The following is a 23046-nucleotide window of genomic DNA, read 5'->3' on the forward strand; positions in this document are numbered from 1 at the left end:
GAAGTTTCATCAAATTTGTCAGCCAAGTTCACTCAGTTGAAGGTTAGGGTGATCGAGAATCACAAAGGGCTTTCGAATTAAAATAAGGTAACAAAAGCAATTTATTTGACATGAAATAAACTTTTTTGTGGAAGGATTTCCGTAAGTTGCAAAAAAACGAATACAGTGCATTATTTGTAGAAAATTCTAAAATATAAAATTCATTGTATTACTCAAACGTTTGTTGAACGCTGCTCAAGATTGCCAGCCCATTTTTCTCAAATTCCTAGAATTTGTTTTTCAAGCACATTGGGTATTTAATAAAAAAAATTGAGACGGTAAGATGCCTATAGTGAAACCGGTTTATGGACATTATGGTTTTAACAAGCAAAACTATCAATTCAAAGTGCAAGAAGCGACTTTTAACATTTTTTGGTGTACAAACATTATTAATAATAAATGAAAGTTTAGTCTTTAAACGTTTTCATCTCTGTTCCCATTTAATTCGGCAGCGCTAAATAGACTAGGCTCGATAATTCTGAACCCTTTTACTTAACTCAAAATTAAAAAAAAACAGACAAAACATCAGTGACGCGTAAAATTATTTTAGCGCGCAAAATTGAATAATATGAAATTACGCAATTTTCAAACATATATTTTTTCAATTTCCAATTTAAACTCATTAGTCCCTATGTACAAGTATTAGTCTTTAATGCAAGATTCATTAATGATCAGAGAGTATATATTATGGACGATTTTCTTGTTGTTTTCTTCTATTTGGCAAATGTGGCTTTTAGTGGGATTGGAAAGTTCAAATATAAGGTTTCCGGGAGACATTTCATCAGAATTTACGACGTTCTGAATATGCCATATCCATTATCAAGTAGGTAGGGAGTTATTTTTGGTGCTTATAAAATTGAAATTTAGAAATGACTTAAGTACATACAAATGGTATCTTAGATACAACTCAGAATCGAAATTTAAATTACTCCGAGAGTACTCGACGTCCTGACAAATCGCCGGATTTGTCTAAAGTTTCGCTTTTAAGCCGTAAAAAAACATTAAGAAAATCGTCAATAAACATTAAGACAATCGTCTCTGGTCTTCACTCAAACTTGTATTAAAGAACAGCTTCTCTTAACCTACACTAATATTATTCTTTATGTACATCTATTCAAAGTCAATGAGCACTAATAACTGATTTTTTTTAAACACGTTTTGTTAAAAAAAATTGCTTCGATTTAAACGAAAAATAACAAATCTCACTGTGGTCACTATTAAAACAATTTTGCGAATTTTGGATTCTCAACGGGCATTTTTTCTGGCTTAACTATTTAATATCACTCAAATTAGTGCATGAGTTGAAATAATGGTGTAACCGAGACAACGTATCTCGCAGCTGGTGATTCTCACGCCGGAACCGCGTGTCAGGGCTGCAGGTCGAATATCCAAAGAGATCTTTATCATTGATAAGCAGAGATCTTTATCAAAGTTAAAGGTTAGTTTCACATGAAGGAAAATTACTCTAATTATAAAAATAGCCCTGAAATAATAATATTACGCGTTTAAAATTTACTTTTTAAAAACAACACTTCTAAAGAATTCAGTGCCTCAGATGTTACACATGTACAATGAATTTCTAATTTTATTATCAAATAATTGATTTTTGAGTTTTGTTTTTAAAAATCAAAATATATTAAATTTTTCAAAATTATTTAGCCTGTCAATAGATTCATGCGTCCGACTTTACGCAAGTGTGGAAAATTTTAGATCGATAGGACAGGAAGAAGTGTGTTAAATATTGATTACAAGATTTGTAGCAGACAGAGAAACAAACAACAAGAAGTGAAGTTTAAGAGAAGTGTTGTAAAAACTAAAGGGTTTCCGGCTGGGGCTGAAACTTGATTTGAAACTTGAGGTTTGCACCGTTATAAGTTTATAACCTACAGAACTATCTGATTGTTAATGGAAAGTGCGTAGTACTTTCCTTATTATTTGACCAATAAATTTAATTTAAACCCTCAGTAAACAATGGAAGATAACGCCTGCAATACATTGCCTATTTGTTATTAACATGAGTGCAATAATTGATAAAAATTAATCCCATTCTAACGAGCATAAAATCTGTAAGCATTCTGTTTGCATTTTACACGAGCCAGCATGAAATTTATCTAAAAATTAAAGTTTCTGAAACCAGTACAAGAAAGTATGAACAATCATAGAATATATGTATGGCTGCATTTACTGATGTGCATTTTCTAAAATTTGGGAGACTTCTGACGTGCGTCTGTGCTTGTCAGAAGTCCTATGGGATTTCGCGCTTCTTAGGGAAATTGATCCTGAGCGCCCCACCGCTGAGCTCGCGGTGTCTGACTGCAGGTCTCAGTTGTGGGGTTAAGTTATAATGTAGGTAGAATTTTTTACATTTCCCTTCTCTGTCTCTCTCGTGCGGGCGACCGACGTCCGGTGTAAGCGACCTTTTGTTCAAGTGTATTAGGTTCTATTGCTTTTCACCTGTCCCTCCTTGTCATTTCGTCTCTTTGAGATGCTAACGCAGCTTCTTACGAGCCAGATTCAGCGGGCTGGACAATTAAGACCTTCCGCCCCCTTGTAGGGAATGAACAGTTTTTGATCTAAGAAACTTTTGATAACTGAGACCTTCCACCTTGTTGATGATGTTGACTTTCGGTTCGAGATAGCTAAATAGCTGAAGCGCCAACGAACATTTGGCCACTAAACTAACTTTCTAAAATTTGACGTATTGAAGGAATTATTCGCAGCTGAAGTTTTATTAAATACGGTCATTCCTCATTCAGAAAAAATGTAAGAGAACTCAAATTAACCTTTCGAATGCAAAGAGTAACTTTCTAACTCAATTGGAAAGATATTGCTTTTTGTGTCTTCTTAAAAAATATGGAAAGAACGTAAATATCATTCTCTGAATCAAAATTTTCATTCATATGCTCGTATCTAAGTTTTTTATGCATGGCAGGGTGTGACCAATCTTTAGACATGGCAGGTTAAATTATTGGAGATTGGCAGAGGCTTTATAACGTAGCCTCAAACACAAACTGGAGGCCTTGGTTGGTCTTTTTAGTAGGAGATTTTAAGTGAACACATGTGGCAACTTGCTCGCTAAATGGTAGTAACGATAAGAGTTTAATTTGTGTTGCAATTTCACAACTAACGTCGACGCTTTCGGAAGTTCGGAATTTTCACCGAGGCCTTGACCGTTATCCATCAGAAATTTATGTCTAGCGTGATGATAAAGATATGAGGCGTGTGAATAAAAGGCACATGCTTCCGCATATGCATGAATATAAGCTCAAACAACTCGCCGTTGCCCAGACTCGATTGCGCATCGTTGCCTCGAACAGCGACTACTGGAAAAGAAGGTCATGCAGCTATATAGATGAACTCATATATAGTACCGTTTGCTGGTTGATACTCCGGTGAAAGGTCTTTCATTTCTCAGGCTTGCAGAGCTATGCGCTTTCTGCGATAAAGTTCGAATTTTGATTTCGATTTACCAGGTGATTAACTAATTTACGTTTTAACTTTCAGATTCTCGCCAATCTCATACAAGATGAAGTCGACATTGGCTCTACTGCTGGTGGCCCTCGCCCATGCTGTGCTGGCAACAGAGTTCCAGGATTGCGGTGAGTTGATATTAATCATTAAAATAATCAATTAGGACCTCCGAAATCAGACATATTCTGCTACCAACAGTAGTTCTGGAACAGATTTGAGTTTACAATACTAGAACAGCGTAGCGCATTTGAAACATATCCTCGTACATATGCGAATTGAGAAAACTCTTCCAGAAAAGTGCTTTCGTAGAATCTAACTTTAAAACGAATTCCAATGTTTTTTAACCTTTATGTATAGGTGTTTGCGAGAGAGAGACAAGAAAGAACATAATATTGTTACGTGAATTCGACTTAAGCTGGGCACTTATAGGGTTTATAACGTTTTTAGGTTCGGAAGCGTTGACCGTGGCTCTTGAGGTGGAGAGTTGCGACATTCCTCCTTGCGTCGTCACCAGAGGCGACACCTTTCCTGTTACCATCCTCTTCACTGTCGGTAATGTTGGCAGGAAAACCTGCCCGGCATAGAATACATTCCTAATTCTCATTACTTTGTTAGAGAACTTAGCATAAGGGACTCTTCGTATGCCCTTTAAAATTATGAATAGTAATAATTATGACTTTTTCTTGGGAAGATGTTGGATGCATCATGATAAATAATCAAATACTCAACAGGTAAAAAATTTAACCTTGCGACGGTCTTCTGTTTTTCAGCGTTCAATATCGAGCTGTTCTTACTTGCCTCATGTGTGATCGAAGCCTCTATTGTTCAGACCACGACGTCGATACGTTGACCGCGGAAGTGACGGCAACCATTGGTGGGTTTGAGGAACCGTGGCCGGGCTTTGATAAGAACGCTTGTGCGTACCTTCTGGACGGTTGCCCTGTCACTGCTGGCTCTGTGGCAAATTGGACTTACCCTGTAGAAGTTCTGCCTGAATATCCTCCGGTGAGTTTAATTTTTATTATCATATCTTGCGGTATGCGCCACTGAGAAATCAATACTCATCAACATATTAATTATAAATCTTGCAATAAACATATGAAAAGTCTAAATAGTTATTGATGAGCCGTCGCGAGTGACGGCTCGCGATGATATTATTAATAATATTAATTAATAATATTATACATTAGTGAATTCGTTATCAATTGTACGCATATATAATAATATGGGAACTTATCCATCCATTGCCGCTAACGACATTGCTTCTTATCCGCATGATTAACGTTAATAAATGCCTCAAATCTTTCTTAGATTACGACACTTGCCACCTTCCGTCTTGTGCACGATGGAGAAGTGCACGACGAAGTCTGCCTCCAGGTGCCCGTTACAATTGTTTGATTTGTTGTTCGAGTCTGTGGTATGTCAGGCATGTGCAGAAGAAGGACTACTTGTGGAGGATAATAATAGTTTGTTGTCACAAACTCGAGTTTGTTGGTCATGTTAACCAGCAGCCAGCACAGCAAAGTGTATTGCTGCACTTTGTCACATAATTAGTACGAACAACTGCCGTGTGTGGAGCAGTTTGTTTTGGGCAGTTTGGAGTAATTTTGAGTAGTAGATATATTTCTTTCGTAATGATGTTTACAGTTGTCAATCGTGTTGAACATCCGTTTTTAACAAACCAGAGATATTAAAACTATGTATAAATAAGTAGAAAAAATAAAAACAGAAACTGATTTGACATGTGATGGTATGGTGTTGAAGACCACGAGGAGATTACGACAAATAATAAACAGTAAATTCATTGCTTCGATTTTTCTTTCATCCTGAGTAAGAGTAGTTGGGATTAACTGTCGTAAACGAGAATAGATTTATACTTCCCAATGAAAACCATGGAAGACTTGACAGACACAGTGACCTTCACCTCTCACAAGACGGTGTTGGGGTGCAGCACGTACGGTGTCCGTCAATGAACCTTTCGCCGAATGTTAAGAAATAGATTATGTTAAGAAATAGATTATGTTATCCTATAGTTCACACGCACACTACTTAGTTCACACGCGCATTGTTCACACGCATACACGATCGAATACGGCAGGACGTATACGTTGACAGAGCAATTTTGCCCGTCAACGTACCTCTAAATACAATCCATGAGCCATTCACGATCGCACCCGGCGTCCATGAGTATGATCAGATTCAAAAAGTCCAGTATTTATTTTCAAGAACAACTATCTCCACACAACAACCCGTTATGTCCAACGTTAATTATGCATCTCAGACAACCTCTTACCGTTTAAATACAGCTGCGCAGATGAAATGCTATAGAAACGGTTTTTAGCAAGTGACATTCAATGTAACGGTCATTTACGAAGAGTAAAGCTTGTGTACAGTCGGGGAACAAATAGACACGATCACAGCCCTGCCAAGACGGCCCCACCAGTGTAGACAATTCAGCTACTTTCAAGCTAAATCTAGCGTATTTTTAACAACCCCAGCGAAAAGTTTTTGCTATAGCGGGGAAAAACGTAGGTAAAATGAGCTTTTTAGCTCCAAAATTTAAATATTTCAAATGTTTTTGCTTAAAAATGCCAGATTTTAGCTCGAAAGCAATTGAAAAAATTGGCAACACTGCGACTTACAGTGGAAGAATGCAACATTTTATCAGAGATGAACTAATTTAGACCATAGGAATCCCACGCCAGGAAGACTGTACAAGATCTTAACTGTCATTCCGCGATCATTTCATACTTTCTATTTGGACAGTTACTTGCCAGCACTCATGCCCGAAGCATTGGGTGATAGTTGAGAGCTGAAGCGGAGTATGAGTGATCACTGGAACGCTGTGGTGGATCGAATTCCGCAAATTCAGCTAATAGTAACGTTCTAACGTTAAGTTCTTAATTTTCATATGTTTGCATTGTAAAAAATACTTTCAAGTACATCATATAATTAAAATGAGTTTATTAATCTATATCAATAATTGGCATCATATGAACAATGCTCAGCTCCGTAGAGATTTTAGAATAGAATAGAAGTGTCGGCTCTGAAGAAATAGGCCTATGGCCTGTTTCCGATTCTTGTACTTTTCGTGACCTGATTCCGCAAGGGATCCGGCCTTTTGAACCCGATCTTTCGATAACTGACGATTGATTGAGCTGTTGGACTTATTGCATGACCCATAAGGTGCTAGGCATTTCAAGATTGAACATGTGTTCCTGCATAGGCATAGCTTCGTCTAGCACTCTATGTCTGTTTTTGAAGACGTTCATCAACGATGCTATCAGGGAGGCTGTTCCACATATCGGTGACTCGAAGCGAGAAGAAGTGCTGTCGCATGGATGTGTTATAACACAGTTTTTTTAGTTTATAGCTGTGGCGCCTGGTGTTGGTTCTTGTTTCAAATTATATTAATCCTTCTGGGACCTTGTATAAACCGTAGGTATACTTGTAATACTTCACCACGCAAACGTCGATAACCGAGGCTTGGGAGCTTCATAATCTTTAACCTTTCTTCATAAGGCTTTCCTTTTAATCCCAAAATTATCTTTGTTGCACGACTTCGAACGCTCTCGACTAAATTTTTGTCATTTTCTAGTTTAGGAGACAACACGGCGTTTCCAAATTCTAGGTTCAGACGCACGACAGCGACAAATAACAGTTTCATCGCTTCAGCATCTATGTACTCGTAGGAGCGTCTGATCAGTCCAAGTCGTTTATTGGCTTTATTAACTTGAGCTTCAATATGCTTAGAAAATTTCAACTCATTGTTGACATTAACTCCTAAATCTTTTTCCATTGTCTACTTCGACATCATCACTCTGTCGTTGCAACCATGTCCTCTTATATTGTAATCTTGCTGTTCATTATTATTGTCAAGGTGGATTCCATTATATTTGTCAGCGTTAAAACGCAGTTGCCACTTATTAACCCAGTCAGCCAACCTGTCAAGATCACCTTGCAACTGTACTTTTTGCGACGTATTCTTCACTGTATTATAAACTTTTGTGTCGTCAGCATACATCAATCACACACTAGACACATCTTCTGGCAGATCGTTTATAAACACAACGAATGAAACAGGCCCGATAACGCTTCCTTGTGGCACGCCGCTGCGCACTGAAGCCCAGTCTGATACGGACCCATTAATACTGACACGTTGTCGTCTCTCTACTAAAAAATCTCTGATCCATTAGAGTACATTACTCTCGATTCCCAAAGACTTCAATTTACGCAACAGCCGCTCATGCGAGACACTGTCAAATGCCTTGGCAAAATCGAGGATCACTGCATCTACTGGCTCCCTTTCTTTCAGCAGGCGGGTCCATTCATTTAGAGTATACAAGAGGTTAGTGGTGCAGGATCTACCGGCAATAAAGCCATGTTGACAGTCTGATAGGAGATTATTTACAGTCAAATAATCAATCGATCCCGCCAAACAGATTCCATTACCGTGTAAATGACACTTATCAAACTGACAGGGCGATAGTTGCCCGGGCAGCTTTTGTCTCTTTTTTGGAACAATGGTGTCACTTAGCTTCTTTCCAGTTAGCTGGCAAGATTCTTCGTTCACAGTTTTTGGAAAAAAGGACGTCAAAGAAAATAAATATATTAATCATAACTCCGCATCATATATCAATAATTGGCAACGCTACTCAGCGCCGTAGAAATTTTAGAATAGAAGTGTCGGCTCTAAAGAAATAGGCCCAAGGCCTGTTGCCCTAGTACCTGTTGCCTAGGACAGTTGCTAACTCGTTCAGTAATCTAGGGTGGAAGCCGTCCGGTCCACACGACTTGCATGGTTGCATTTAGAGCGATTAGGCGATTGAGAACCTCTTCTTTTTGTATATCAAAACTCGTTAATTTAGAGCCGACTGGGTGCGCCTCAACAGCTGGAATACTGTTCAAGTCCTCTTCAGTGCATACCCTACTAAAAAACTAATTAAGAACGTTAGCCTTGCCCTCATAAGAGATCTTTCGTTGATCTACTTTCAAATAAAAAATACTGTCCTTTATCTTGCACTTCGAACTAGCGTACAAAAAGAAGGCCTTCGGGTTCTTTTTTTGGCAATTTTGGCAATATTTTTTTCGAAGGTTTTTACTGCAGTGTGATAGCTTTATTAAGCTTGATTTCAAGCTCTTGTGTGTAGGTTATAGTCAGCATCGCTCCGAGTCTGTAAATAACGCTGGTAGGCTGCCTTCTTGGTTTTCAGCTTAGCTAGAACTATACTGTTCGTCCACTGAGTTTTTTGGCTCCACTGAGCTCAATTTTTGGTACACACGCATCAACTGCCGACATAACCGTGTCCTTGAGAAATGACCATGACTCAGCCACATTCATGTCCTTAAATACCGTAAAATGGGGTAACTTAGACTACTTTTTTTTAAATGATGCCATTTTTTTACTAGCTAAATTAAACTTAAATTGAAACGTGCAAATACAGTTCGAAATATTCACTGCATTCACTGCTTCTCGGAGTTTATCATAGTCGCTTTTCGCAAGATTCAAACGCTCACGCTTCCGAGGCGTCTTTTCTGTACAGCACTTACTACTGAAAAACAGTGATTGGTGATGGCTTTTGCCCAATGGAGCCTCGTGACGAAGCTCATCTTATATTGATTCATCTCTATTAAACACCAAATCTAGAATATTGGGAGCCTGTTTACTCCTATAATGGGTTGGCTTGGTAACTTGCTGGACTAGGTAGGAGTCTCTCAAAGACTCCATGAACAAGGATGCTGGGTGATTTCCATCACTTGGAGAGGATCCTTCTGTCCAGTCTAGCTCTGGATGATTGAAATCACCAACGATCAACATGTGTGACCTAAGGAAAGTCGTGCCCGGTATAAGACCGTTTATTACTTATCGTTATCAGAGGAACTGTTTGGTGTTCTATGCATGACTCTGTAGTGATTTTCACTAGTATTTCTCTTGAATGTCATAGTTAATTTTATTAAACCTTCAAACTCGTGATTATCGACCTCTATAACAATATCTTACTTAATTATCTTGATCTCGATTGCATATTTCGGATTTCATCAATTTCATTATTAAACCATTATAAAAATATACAGTCAGTTAATCATCAAATTTTGAGCACGAATAACACTCGTGTAATTACTGAATGATGAAGTTTAGTAAATGTCGAAATTATTTTATGCTAAATCGTACCAGAAAATATTGTGAAATTTCTTTGGAACGCCAGTGGAGAACCATTTGCCAATCGTGCATAAGTTAGTCATTTTCTCTTTCTGAACGACATCGTGGGGTGAACATCAGCTAAGCTAAGGGGGTAAGACGCTAAGTTCTTCACCAAAACTCAATTCTTTTAATGCAATTAATATTTCTGTGCAGCTGTCATAATCGAATGACTTGTATTTTTGATATTATTCCATTGTGTTCATGTCGTGTCAATTCTAACGACCGTCACTGATACAGGTGTTGATCGGCGGATTCTTTCTTCATCCCGACTCTCTTCAATAAATAACGGAAACTTGAGATTCTTCACTCCACCCTACTCGAGATACCATTGCATCAATCAATTAAGGAAGAGGGACGGCTAAAATCTCATTCATTTTCAATCACAGTTAAGAAAACCTAATCCTCTAAAACTCATGAGAAGGCTATCTTTGCCTTCGAGAGAAAGTTCACACCACACTGATTCTCTAGCTGATTTTAGCTCTAGCTCTGCAGCTAACTTGATGGGCCCCATAAGAGGTTCTAACCCACAGAGCTACACCTCTACTGCACTGCTCTTCATTCATGTTATTGAAATCAATCAAAACCTGACAAATGAAATTCAACAGGTACAATTTTCCTCCCGTGATTTTTAGGGAGTGTTTCTGTAATACCAATAATGTTTATGCACTCGTTTGCGATCACAATTAATTAGCAGTTCACTTTTTTTCAAAACGGAATCCGAGTTTGTGAAAAAAAAAAACATTTTAAAACTTTTTGCGCACTTGCACTTTGATGCATGCTTTTACTTCTTACATTATTTACAGACCTATCTGTGGACGTGACTTCTTACATGTCTTCCGTGCGGCCGGTGTTGTCTTGACATCGTGAGAGTGGTTGACCTGAGTTTCCGCACTTTTCCGCCTGATTCTCTCCTGCCATTTCTTTCGAAAGCATCCTTCTTGGAGATCATCCTTCATAACAAAGACTGAATTAAACTCTGGGAGTTCACTTCGTTTTTTCGCAGTCTTAAGCACATATCCGACCGGGCTGTATCTTGCATGTCACCAGTAGCGGTCTACATGTGGTGGCGTTTTTCGATCGCAACCTCTTCCATGCCGTTATATCCACAACGACGTTAAGTGCCTTAACACATGGATGGATGTCAATTTCTTATACCTTCCTACGTATGTATGTAAATGTAACGTTTCATCGTTGACGCTCCGAGTTAAACTCGTTCAAGAACAAACTAGACGAAGCTATGGAGAATATATGTTCAGACTTGAAATGCCGTGCACTATATCGAACTCGATATTAATCTAGTAGATAGCTACTTCCAACAATCGTCGGCTTGGGAAAAATCACGTTTCGGACAAATTTACGGCCGGTGTCCAAATTCAGTGTACCTGGAATATCTCCCAAAGTAATGAACGTAGCTCGATGAAACTTGATACACATATTCATTATAGCCTTACGGTGATGTCAAGCTCGTGACAATAATTTATTTTAATATCGCCTTCATTCGTGAGTTATAAGACAAAACGTGCCGAAATTTGCAGTGTACCGGCCATTTCTTCCCGAGTACTGAACAGATCTAAATGAAATTTTGAATATGAATTTCTGAATACTAAACGGTGATGTTTTTTTAGCTCGTGAATTTTTTTTACGTTTTGCCTTCGTTGGCGAGTATTTTTCTCTTCTCCCTCATTCGTGATTTAAACAGCAAAATAGTGCCTAAATTCGCAGTGTACCAGAGATTTCTTCTAAAATACTGAACAGATTCGAGAGAAACTTTGCATATAGAAACCTAACCTCCCAACGGTGATGTTTAGCTCGTGACAATTTTTTTCGATTTTGCCTTCGTTTGCGAGTTATACGGATATACAGAGAAACGACCGGCATTTCTCTGACCGATTTTTGAACTTGCATTGACAAAGAGCCATACACGTAAAGCCGTATAACTCGCAAACGAAGGCAAAATCGAAAAAATTGTCGCGAGCTAAACATCACCGTTGGAAGGTTAGGTTTCTATATGCAAAGTTGCGTTCAAATCTGTTCAGGATTGTAGAAGAAATCTCTGATACACTGGCAATTTTGCTGTTTAAATCACGCATGAGGGAAAAGAGAAAAATACTCGCCAACGAAGGCAAAATTCAAAAAAGTTTCGTTCAAATCTGTTCAGTATTTTAGAAGAAATCTCTGGTACAGTGCAAATTTCGGCACGTTTTGTCATATAACTCACGAATTAAGGCGATATTTAACAAATTGTCCCGAGCTTGACATCACCGTTAGGCCATAATGAATATGTGTACCAAGTTTCATCGAGCTACGTTCAGTACTTTGGGAGATATTTCAGGTACAGAGTCCGGTCATATAACTCACGAATGAAGGCGATATTAAAGACGTGGAAAAATCTGATCGAAGGACCTGTGTTTGGATCTCCTGTGGACGTCACGAAAAGTACAAGAAGCGAGACCGGCCGCGGGTCCGGCTGTAAATTTGTCCGAGACGTGCCGCATCAGGCCTATTCTTCAGCGCCGACATCACTTTCCTATGCTATGTTAATGAGTGAGCATTTACTCGCTTCTATTATTTCAGACAAGACTATACTCAATTGTCACCATGCAATAAGCATTACCGCATCTACTGGTAGGTTATAGAGGTTCAACTTATGGCTACACAAGCATCTAAGGGTACGCAGCCGTGCACCACCAAATTTGTGCACCTTGAAAGGAACGCCTAGCATATTTCCGGATGACCACCAATCAGCCGCGGATTAAGCCATCCGTCGGTAACCAGCCCGTGACATCATCTTGCTTTAAATATTAGGAGCTTTACGCCACCATATTCTGAAGCGAATAGCCCAGAGAGTAATGGTTATGCACCACTGAACGTTGCATCGAATCATCACTTCATATCCCGACTTTAGCTCGAACTGTAACTTGCGGACAACGGACTGCAACCAACCAGCCCAGGTCGCCAGTGGAACTTCATGCATCCTGCCGTGCACCACCAGGGAGCGCAGCCCTACACCACAAATTTAGCTCGTAAACAAGCCCTAGCGCCAACGCCTACCCTATAATGCAATAACTAAACTCAGCTCACACCCAAGAAGCTGTAGGTAACTGAGTCATCTCCCCACACCAACTTTAAGCAACACCTACCTCACTCCACAGCCTGCTGAATCATATAGTCAATTGTCAACAGGTCCTACTCCACAGAATTTTACCCCATACTATCACTTCTTACACACGCCGTAAGCCTTACTGGCCGCAGACCACGCCGGTTTCTGCTGACCACGCCGCAGAAACCTGCTCTGCTATTTGCAGGACTGGCGTAATCCCGCCGCACTCCACGGGCAGAAGCGCAAACCGCCGTCCCTATAACGCCATGCCCCGGCTCTCCCCCTTCGCAGCCATAAGGCATTCTTCAATTGCTGATCAGTTGTGCGCCAGGTTAGGTTATGTTAGGTCCCTCCATCGCGCCAGGCGCATTACTGATCGGCAACGAGAAAAGCCTTCTGCTGGCTGCGAAGGGGGAGAGCCGGGGCATGGCGTTATAAATAGATATTGAATTGTGGGCAAGGGCTATGTAGGGGTCTATAGTGCGTCCCATAGCCGAAAATGAGAAGATCTGAAACGTCACGAATCAAGAGCCTTAATTTAACACAATAGAAATGTTGTGGTTTTTGTTCACCAGTGATAGTTACGATCCATATATATACTCCTTCAGCTTTCAAAATTACGGAATATCTCAATTTTCCGTGATATTTGATGGAATTTTTATCCGCCACATGTTTTGTTCGGAAGCACAGCCGAAGATCACAAAGTGTGAACACACAATAGCCAATAGGTATGTGATGTGCGAATGCGACTCCTAGACCTAAAGCATCTCCTTGTGTCGGCTGCATTTTACATGTGTGAGACCGTGAAATAGCCTGCCTCCTGCCTGACAGGCTGACTCCTGACTGTGGGTGCGCAGCCGTAGACCAGCAAATTAACGCTCAAATCAGCCCTGGAGCCAACATCAAGTTGATCAACCATCTAAATGCTATAGATATTGTCATCCTGGCACCTAAGCAGCTGTAGTCAATTGACCTACCGTAAAATGGGGTAACTTAGACCACTTTCTTTTTTATAAATGATGCAATTTTTTTACTAGCTGAATTAAACTTGAATTTGAATTGAAACATGCAAAATACAGGTCTATAGTATACTCTAGCTTCACTCACCATAAATTGCTGGCTCCTGCCTCTCATAGTCTTTCTAAGACTTTATGTAATCTCAAAAAAAGTGATGGTCTTTGTTACCCCAGCTCCTGGGGTAACTTAGACCGGGTGGTAAAATCAATTATATTTTTTGGTAAAATAAGTCCAAATAACTCCAGGTTTTGGTGCATTGTTGTAGAACTCTTCTACTGCCACACTCAGGATGATGTATGTTTTCGGTGAATTTTCCCACGCATTTTCACTTTTTTTAAGTTATTGCTGTGCACAGTTGGCGCAATGTAATGAAAATTGATTATCTTCGTGCACGTGTTCGCGCAATCCCGGCCATCTTTATTGTAGAAGAAATTTTCTCCAAAGTCATATGGCAACACTGAACACCGTCTGTTTACATTTCGTATGTATAACAGCCGCAGTTGACGATTACCGTACGTTCCGTATCCGACAAGGCGGACAACCGGAAGAGTCAGAAGTAACCCGGACATGTCTTACATTTTATTATTGTCAGTACTCAGTTCGACTCGCGTAGTCAATATACTTGCGTGTATTGTCGACTAAAATAGTAGAACTATTTTAGCTTTCTAAAGTACGGCGCATTTTTTTACCAACGTAGTACGGCGCACCGCGCAGTGCGCAGGTCATTAAAATGACAAAATAAATTCCCGGGCACCTGGCACATCTTCCTGACCATGGTCTTCTAGACAAACTATGCAAATGACAAACTTGAGGAAAGTGTCATAGTTTGCAAATGGGGGGCGCCGCCCCATAATGAGGGAAATGTGACTACCTAATGGCAGCCCTGATGGGGTAATATTGACTGGCTTGAACAAGCTGCTACTCCACATAGTTAACAGTCAATACGTTGTTCTCCAATGCTTTATAACCCATACCATCACTTCTTACACATGCTGTTATCCTAAGAGTCCGCTGACCACACTGCATTGCCGCAAATGTGAACTGTACCAAACAGTAATCGGTCATCACCTTACTTACTCCACAAGATGTTAACCCCGGTTCACTGTTTCCCTGCCTTACTATCCCCCAGCATCTTCTTCCCCCCACACTTACCCCAAGTCCCCATTGGGGACTTGGGGTAAGTGTTGTAGGCTCCCCAACTCTCCACCATTATCGCATGGCTAACTGGAGGCCTTTCTCGCATACCTTTGATGCTCACCCGAATTAGGTTAGGTTAGGTTACAACTCGTATAGATCCTCTTTTTATAGCGTAATGCAGTCAAGTGAGCAGAAACTAAGAAAAGCTGTCGGGCAGTCGGTGAAAAAAAAGCGGGGAGATGGGGTAAGCGTGAAGGTAGAGTTATGCTGTGGAAAAACAGCTGCAACAAACAGACGGGCTGGAGTGCTGCTTGTGTATCAACAGCGCTATGGCGTAGGAAGTATCTTACCGAAAATCGTGAGGAGGTTAGACGGCATGGGATAGAGCTGTTGGGCGGTTTTAAATACAGCGTAGAGTGATTGTATTGGTGGCTTACTTCTCATTAGCTTGCTGGTTCATTTCCATGAAGGGGATTTGTACCTTTGGCTTTCAACATATAATCCTTTAGTCTACTCTGCCCTTTAGCAGGCTTATGCACGGAAAGGAGGATGAAAAATATGCTGGTCTTGTGCAATGCTGGCCTCTGGCATGCATCCCCTGACTGTGACTGGCACGTCTGGCAGTGACTGCCTGATGACTGATGAGTGATGATGCTCATTTGCGTTTGGCGTCATTGCTCTGTGCTCACTCACTGATTATGATCGATGCTCGCTGCTTGGTACTTGGTAGAACATGACTATAGAACTTACTTCAACGTAGAAAAGCCTAGCAGATTGAGTGGAATGTGTCACGGTGTCACAGATTTTAGCTAATTATTTCTTCATACTTGAGAAATTTTGAAACCCTTTATCATATTCTAAGAGGTCCTAACTCCTAGCCTAATAGCCTTGAATAAGCCTTCCTAATTACCTAGGCTATAGCTAATGTAAATTTTTATGAAATTTCTTTTACTCTGTAGTCCTGAAAACTCCTGATTCCTGAAATGGAAATTATAATTTGTAAAGTAAATGTAAATTTCAACAAACTATCACTAGGTACCTAAGAATGCCAAGTTTTAATCTGTTCTGCATTATTTGCATATAATTTTGCAAGTCTGGCATTGTTGTTTGGATGATTGGATCATAACATGGGAGAAACTGCAGCCTGCAGGGCTGGAAATTTTCCAAATCCAGCCCTGCAGTTTCTGACATACCGTCAACCAGGGCTACTTGGGACGGGTGGGGCTACTTGGGATGGGCGGGGCTACCCGGGACGGGCGGGGCTACTCGGGACAGTCCTCCGATATGGCGTAAAACTGTTATAGTAGCAAAACTAATTGGAATATTGCAAAACTAAATATAGTGGCGTTAACGTCAACATTTTTCCTATCTATGTAGTATAAAGGAAGTCGAAAAATACTACATTTACTAGCTTTGAAAAATTCCTGAAAAAAATGGGGAAAACGCTATTTTGAAAAGTTACTTCTGCTAAGGTCTGTAGCCAAAAAAATATTCGCCGTATGAAAAAATTTTACTTACATAAAAGACGCACCCAGGTGTTGGCTTGAAAAAGTAATTGACGCAAATGTCCTATCTCATTCCAAAAATAAATGGGGGATATTTCCGCACGGTGGGGCTAGTACTCAGGACACCCCCCTGGGGCTATTCAGGACACCCCCAAAAACGCATTTACAGTAGAACCTCAGTAGAGTAAAAGCTCCAGTTAAGAAAAAATGGATTAAAAACAAAGAATATTGCTTACTCTTACCTCACTCGGCAAAAAAAAATTCACTTGTCATAAAATTAGTGCATCATTGGTTGTCACAAAATTGTACTACATAGAATGCTATATATATAATTGTGCACCGGGCATCATGGAATGAAAAGACCTAAACTATGATTTATTTCTCCAAAATATATGATGGTTGTCACTAAAACATTCCTTTCTGTTTCAGGTATGTTTTTCACAATCTTTTTTTTATAGTAAATTCACTTAACCCAATTAAAATGGCGCATTAACAAGCGCATGGCGCATAAACGAGCACTATTGTGCTTGCCATGTCCGTCTGTCCGTTCCTCTGTGACCTCAAGTTTTCGTCGACAAGAAAATGCGCGCTGTCACTCACTGCAGTGAGTACTGAGTTATATTTTTTTATAGTAAATTCACTCAACCCAATTAAAATGGTGTGAAATTACAAGCCGTCCTGTGAGCTTACAGATACAGAAAAAATGCTATAAGGCTGCTGATATGAAGCTTGCAGTGGACAAGGTTGTTGTAAATGCTCAATGGCATGTTCATGGATATGGTAATATCACATCAATAGGGTACTGTCAACTTGGGTGACTTCGGCCCCGTTTTTGATTTTGTTTTGCAAACAAAAGCCGGGTCATAAACGATGGCCAAAGTCACTCTGGCGTTTATGACCTTGTTTACGACCCTGGTGTTTACGACCCCATTTTTGTTTGCAAAACAAAATCAAAAACGCCAGGGAAGTCCACCCCAGTTGATGGTAATTAATGTTTATGGTAATATCATCAATAAAGGAAAAACAAGTAAAAATCACTGAAAATGTCATTTGTTCTATCTCTACATCATCTACAATGAAAGAGGAGGACTTAAGAGTACTGTTAGTAATGGATGAGTACACTCTGCATGCTTCAAATATTTTACAATGAAGTTTTATTGCAAGTGTCCGAGTAGCCCCGTTCGACGGGGCTACTCGGGACATTCTTTTTTTGCTTCTGGCACCTTAGGAATAGCATATGAAACTTTTTTGACAATGCCATTCCATAGCCCTCGCAAAGAGCTATAAAATGAGCTTAAACTTGTTTATGAAATGTTTCAACGTAAGAAGTTATTAACAGTTATTAACAAAAAAATGCTCAAAACTGCCCTAAGTAGCCCCGGTTGATGGTATCATGGCTCTAATATCAAAAATTTAAATGTAGGTGTAGAATCGTGTGGCTCAAATGCCAGGTATTTTTGTGTGATTGAAAACATTGCAGTTTGCACTTCACAAACAGATCATTTATAAAATCTTCAACTTCCGCAATGATGGCACAATCTGCAGTAATTCAAGGCTCCTTCTAAAATGTCCTGCAGAACTCCACTGTGCAGAGAGTGGATGAATATTGCAAGATCTTTGGCAACGCTTCAGTAGCAAAATTTACGCCATCAGAAGATCTTGCTGACACATTTAGATTGAAATTTGTGCATTTAATATATTTGTCAGTCTTCAGCCAACTATTTAAAAAAAGTAAGGTTTCTGGTATGTTGGATGGATCAATATGCAGTGAAGCTTGTCTGGAAATCAGTTGCGATGAGTTACCGCCAAAAAATGTAAACGTCAAGTTTATGATTACGTAGTTACGGTCACATTAGAGCAGTCAGACTGCATTATCACATGTTCAGTTGACACTTGCTGTACAATTGGACTGTTTTTAGGGTAAAATTAGTTATTTGGGGTAACATGTGCATGCAACCTTGTAAATAAGTTTGTGGCTTGTAAATAGTTTTTCATTACTCAGCATAAATGGCTTTTCATTAAAAATTACCCAGCAACACATTTTAAAATTACCTGGTGATGCTAAGGGCTTAAAAACCCATATATTGGCAATGCGGCATCCACCCTCTGCACCCTGGGCAGAACTTAATGACAAGAAGTAAATCCAAAACATTTCCTTGAACATCACATAGCTGCGGTCACATCCATCTTCAACCACCACTCTGATGTGATCATGTGACTCACGTGATCACATCAGAGTGGTCAGACTGCATTATCATAAATAAATATCACGTGTTCAGTTGCCACTTGATTGAAGACAAGTGATAGTTTTGATGTTTGACTATTTTTAGGGTGAACTTTGTAAATCAGTTTGCAGCTTGTAATTTTGTAAATGACTTTTTATGGCCAAGCTATGTAATTCACTGCTTAAAGAGATGGAATCACGTCTCAAAGAAATGGAATCATGGCTGGCAAATCCATGAAGCCAAGGCTTGAAAAATTTAGACGCGGCTTGTCAAGACTCAAGTAGATAGGTGCAGGCAAGGATATTTGCTCAGGCAAGGAAATTCCTTGCCCGAGAGTAAGCAAGTTATTGTTCATAGCATCTATTAATGTCAACTCCCTATGTTATTAGTTAGCTGTTAGTTGAATGTGTATTTCTTATTATTATTATTGCAACATTGCAAGTTATTTTAATACTTCTTCCACTGTCATTTGCATGTTAACTTGATCAATTTACCTTCACTTATTATTCCTACTAACAATTTGTTGTCTTCAGTATGCCTCAATATAAAAATATGCAGAAAATCCTAAGTTTGAGGCTAGTACAAAAAAATATTACGAATTCTTAAACATATTTTCAATTTATTCATTCAAATTTTTTATATTGAAGGGATAAATTGCAGCTGAGGAAGTTGAAAAAGGTATGCGCCAACCATTTATTCAAAATTGGCTGGGACCATTTGAGAAAATATTTTCATATAGTTGCAATGAGTGAGTGCCAATGGCAATTTGGATAACAACCTTGCAACTGGATTTGCATGCTCACATTTGAATTACATTCTAAATTTTATTGTAGCAACTACATTTATTTAATTCTTCCTGCTATTTACTCTTCGTTTCAAAAATTGTGAAAATTAGAGATGAATAAAAAATTAAAAATTCTTTGTACTTTTTTTACACAGCTTGCTGCTTGCAGAAATGTGAATGTCTATTTTTCTATGCTTGCCCACAAAGGGGTTAGACTAGACTCTATAGCTTCACAAGTACTCTAAACTAATGTTTAAGTTTCATGCATTCTTTCAGTTCATTTTTGCCCATATATTAGTTTATCATGAGCTTCTAATTAAAATATAATTGTCAATATCTTGTGCCACCTTTATGTAACAAATCAGGGGCCATACTTTCAAACAAATTCCACCAATCATAGACAAGAAAAAGTGTGTAAGTACTTACATTCACTTAGTGAGTTTTGGTGTGGCTCCTGAATCTTAATTTTTTTCTACTTATTCGCATCTCCTGATAATTATTTTTTTTATTTACAGGTTGTGTTTCTGATGAGGCTAGGCCTAAACCAAGAAAAATGAGCAACCTTGAAGCTCCTTTTGATTCTACAGTACCTTCAATCTGCACCAGTAATAGTTGTGGGGAAGATATTCATCAAGGAACAGAAGAGCCACCTGTGAAAATAGCTCTTGGTATTTCAAAGCGGCAAAAGAAAAAATTAGAAAAAAAGCAAAAATGGCTTGCTACTAAGGAAGAAAGAAAGCAAAAAGAGAGAGAAAGATTAAAATTGAAAAGGAAAGCCAAGCGTGAGGCAGGTATAGAGCTGGGGCCTTCTAGAAAGTTACTGAAGCTTTGTACTATGGCCAATAGCAACTGCAAGCAACGCATTGTTATTGACATGTCATATGATGGTTATATGAATGAAAAAGATCTGTGCAAATCAGTCAAGCAGCTGCACAGATGCTACAGCAGCAACAGAAGAGCTAAAAACCCAGCACAGCTTTATGTAACTTCATTTCACGGTCCAAGTGCTCAAATAATGGAAAGGAATAATGGATTTAAAAACTGGGATATACATTTTAAGGAAGAAAGTTACCTTGATTTATTTTTTAAAAAAGATGTTGTTTATTTAAGTAGTGATTCAGAGAACGTTGTAAATGAACTAGATGAAAACAAAATCTATGTTATAGGAGGCCTTGTTGATCATAACAACCACAAAGGTCTATGTCACCGATTAGCCTGTGAGAATGAAGTTAATCATGCAAGACTCCCTATCAATGAATTCATGAAAATGAAAACTAGGCAAGTTTTGACAATTGATCATGTATTTCAAATTTTATTAGCTGTAACTGAAGGAAAAAGTTGGAAAAATGCATTTTTAGGTATTATTCCTGCAAGAAAAGGTGCTACTGCCCTTGATGACAGCAATGAATGTATTTAAACTGTCAAGATAATTGAATCTTAAACAATAGTTTCAAATAGCGGAAGGGCTTGGGTTGTAAAATTTAGTATCAAATCCTATTGAATCAATGTTAGCAATTTTCCCTTTATAGCTCAATTTATTCGATATCAACTGTCATATTTGTTTAACTTGGAAGATTGTTTAATATTTACTACATCACCATAAATTTGGGATTAAGATAATTCAAACTTGTTAGCTTTTCCCCTAAAGAGTTGATCAGTTTTAACTTATTTTGTACAATAAATATTAAGCTAATCAAATGTGGATTAATTATAAAAAACTAAACTGTTGACAGGTCTTTTAATTCAAATTAACCATATGATCAAAGTATGTCGCCTAATTTTTAGTTGTTCGTACATTTATGTTGCGTAAATTTTTAGTTTTTGTATGCCCAACAAAATTGTGAGTATCGTTTTATTGATTTCAGGAAAATCTCCATGGTAACTAGTGTGTTTCTTTTATACATTATTCTCAAATTCGTACTGTTTTCTTCATGATACTCTCTGAGTTTGCTTCATTGTTATTAATTCGCCGGCAAATCGTTAACATCTGTGTACACATTATATTTTATTTTCACTTTATTGGTGACGTGATTCCCTAGAATTCTTTTTACTTGTAGAATTTCCGCCGCATGAGATTTAGCCTCGAATTCCGTGCGTGACCAATGTGTTACCTCGTTGACAAAACCAGTTCTCACTTCAGTCAGGAAACACCCTTGATCTTGTAACCTCTCCAAACAAACCGTCACTGCGTTTATGAAAGCATCGTGCCATATTCGATGCCAAGCCAGAGGCAGTATTAATAAATGAGTCTTTGACTCATCAACGTCCGTCGGGCTGACGTAAAGCATGAGTGATGCTTCTTTCTCGCCTCCAAATTGATTTCTGGCATTACTTGTATATATCCCATCTACCTTCGTGAGCCGCATTTCGATTTATAGGTTTTAATTTTTTTCTGAAAGGTACAATTAGTTATATTTACAAATTAGTGCTTGGCGTGGATTTCATGCAACACGATCAATTGAGATTAAATTAGGAAAAAAAATTGTGGCCAATAAAGTTCTAAAGCAAAGCAATCATTTTTCCCCACAAGATCTCTGGTCAATTAATTGTGTGAAATGAAAAAGAACGTTGATGCTCAAGTGCACCTTCAAGAAAAAGTGAAAATATAAGCCATACTGAAAATTTACAATATGAACGTTCATCTACTGGCTTGCAGGGACGGAACCAATATTTTTCGTATTATGGCATTTCCGCTGGTAGAGAAGCGTGCTCGCGAGTTATCCTAGCGGCTAGGATGTAAATGCGGAGGCGCATGCCGGAGTCGGGACGCCTGTCGGAGACCACCACTGCCTTGCTTCGAATGGACTATCATGATCCCTTCCCTGAAGAACATAGCCTACAACACTTCATGACTGTAACATTATCAGCCACACGCCACCAGACAGATCACATCCATTGAATTAGACCAATCAGCCCACAGGAAAATAAGCCTGACGTCGTATGGCCCAGCGTCGTCAACGACGATAAATTTTGGAACAGAACTATGCTATCTGAAACCTAACCTCAGATGCTGTGAGCTAAAAGTTACGTAATTTAGCGAAGCTGTGGAAGTCGCTCGTCGAAGGACGATAGATTTTGTAACAGAACTATGCTTTCTGAAACCTAACCCCAATGTCGTGAGCTAAAAGTGACGGTCTGGTGGTGCACGGCAGGATGCATGCAGTTCCACTGGCGACCTGGGCTGGTTGGTCGTAGTCCGTTGTCCGCAAGTTACAGTTCGAGCTAAAGTCAGGGTATGAAGTGACGATTCGATGCAACGTTCAGTAGTGGACAACCATTACTCTCTGGGCTATTCGCTTCAGAATGTGGTGGCGTAAAGCTCCTAATATTTAAAGTAAGATGATGTCACCGGCTAGTTACCGACGGATGGTTTAATCCACGCCTGAGTGGTGGCCATCCGGAAATATGCAAGGCGTTCCTTTCAAGGCTGATTGGTGCACAAATTTGGTGGTGCACATCTGCGTACCCCCGGAGTCCAGCTGCGCCCAACTTCATTCCTGTCCGTGGGTAAGAACGGTTGAGGGAATAGCAGGCTATGCATGGCCATAATGCATCTGGCCGAATCT

At 39.3% G+C, this 23046-nt stretch overlaps 2 protein-coding genes across 5 annotated transcripts; both read left to right on the forward strand.

Annotated features, from left to right (window-relative positions):
• Window positions 1-3288: 3288 nt before the first annotated feature.
• LOC108671539 (mite group 2 allergen-like Ixo r 2) lies at window positions 3289-5316 on the forward strand. The gene is made up of 5 exons (XM_018159094.2): window positions 3289-3374; window positions 3544-3638; window positions 3958-4062; window positions 4340-4515; window positions 4822-5316. Exons 1-5 carry the CDS (start codon window positions 3289-3291, stop codon window positions 4906-4908), a joined length of 549 nt encoding a protein of 182 aa, XP_018014583.1. The 3' UTR covers window positions 4909-5316.
• A 4440-nt stretch (window positions 5317-9756) lies between these two features.
• LOC108671537 (tRNA methyltransferase 10 homolog A) lies at window positions 9757-21362 on the forward strand. Of its 4 annotated transcripts, none has more exons than XM_047883432.1 (2): window positions 9757-9803; window positions 19996-21362. In XM_047883432.1, the coding sequence occupies exon 2, from the start codon at window positions 20034-20036 to the stop codon at window positions 20895-20897; it is 864 nt and encodes a 287-aa protein (XP_047739388.1). In that variant the 5' UTR covers window positions 9757-9803; window positions 19996-20033; the 3' UTR covers window positions 20898-21362. The 4 variants fall into 4 exon arrangements, with proteins under 4 accessions (XP_047739388.1, XP_047739386.1, XP_018014581.2 ...); XM_047883430.1 differs by lacking the exon at window positions 9757-9803 and adding an exon at window positions 13399-13540; XM_018159092.2 differs by lacking the exon at window positions 9757-9803 and adding an exon at window positions 17052-17075.
• The last annotated feature ends 1684 nt before the right edge of the window (window positions 21363-23046 follow it).

The sequence above is a fragment of the Hyalella azteca genome, unplaced genomic scaffold (genome assembly GCF_000764305.2).
Source record: "Hyalella azteca isolate HAZT.00-mixed unplaced genomic scaffold, Hazt_2.0.2 contig12860, whole genome shotgun sequence".
In the NCBI taxonomy this organism is placed as follows: Eukaryota; Metazoa; Arthropoda; class Malacostraca; order Amphipoda; family Hyalellidae; genus Hyalella; species Hyalella azteca.

What these genes read in the sequence shown, in the direction of transcription:
- LOC108671539 (XM_018159094.2), top strand. Translation starts at nt 3,289, where the DNA reads ATGCATGAATATAAGCTCAAACAACTCGCCGTTGCCCAGACTCGATTG. An exon ending in AGCGACTACTGGAAAAGAAG is followed by an intron (nt 3,375 to 3,543) that starts GTCATGCAGCTA and finishes TTTAACTTTCAG; the next exon opens with ATTCTCGCCAATCTCATACA. An exon ending in AACAGAGTTCCAGGATTGCG is followed by an intron (nt 3,639 to 3,957) that starts GTGAGTTGATAT and finishes TAACGTTTTTAG; the next exon opens with GTTCGGAAGCGTTGACCGTG.
- LOC108671537 (XM_018159092.2), top strand. Translation starts at nt 17,054, where the DNA reads ATGCGCGCTGTCACTCACTGCA. An exon ending in GCGCGCTGTCACTCACTGCA is followed by an intron (nt 17,076 to 19,995) that starts GTGAGTACTGAG and finishes TTTTATTTACAG; the next exon opens with GTTGTGTTTCTGATGAGGCT.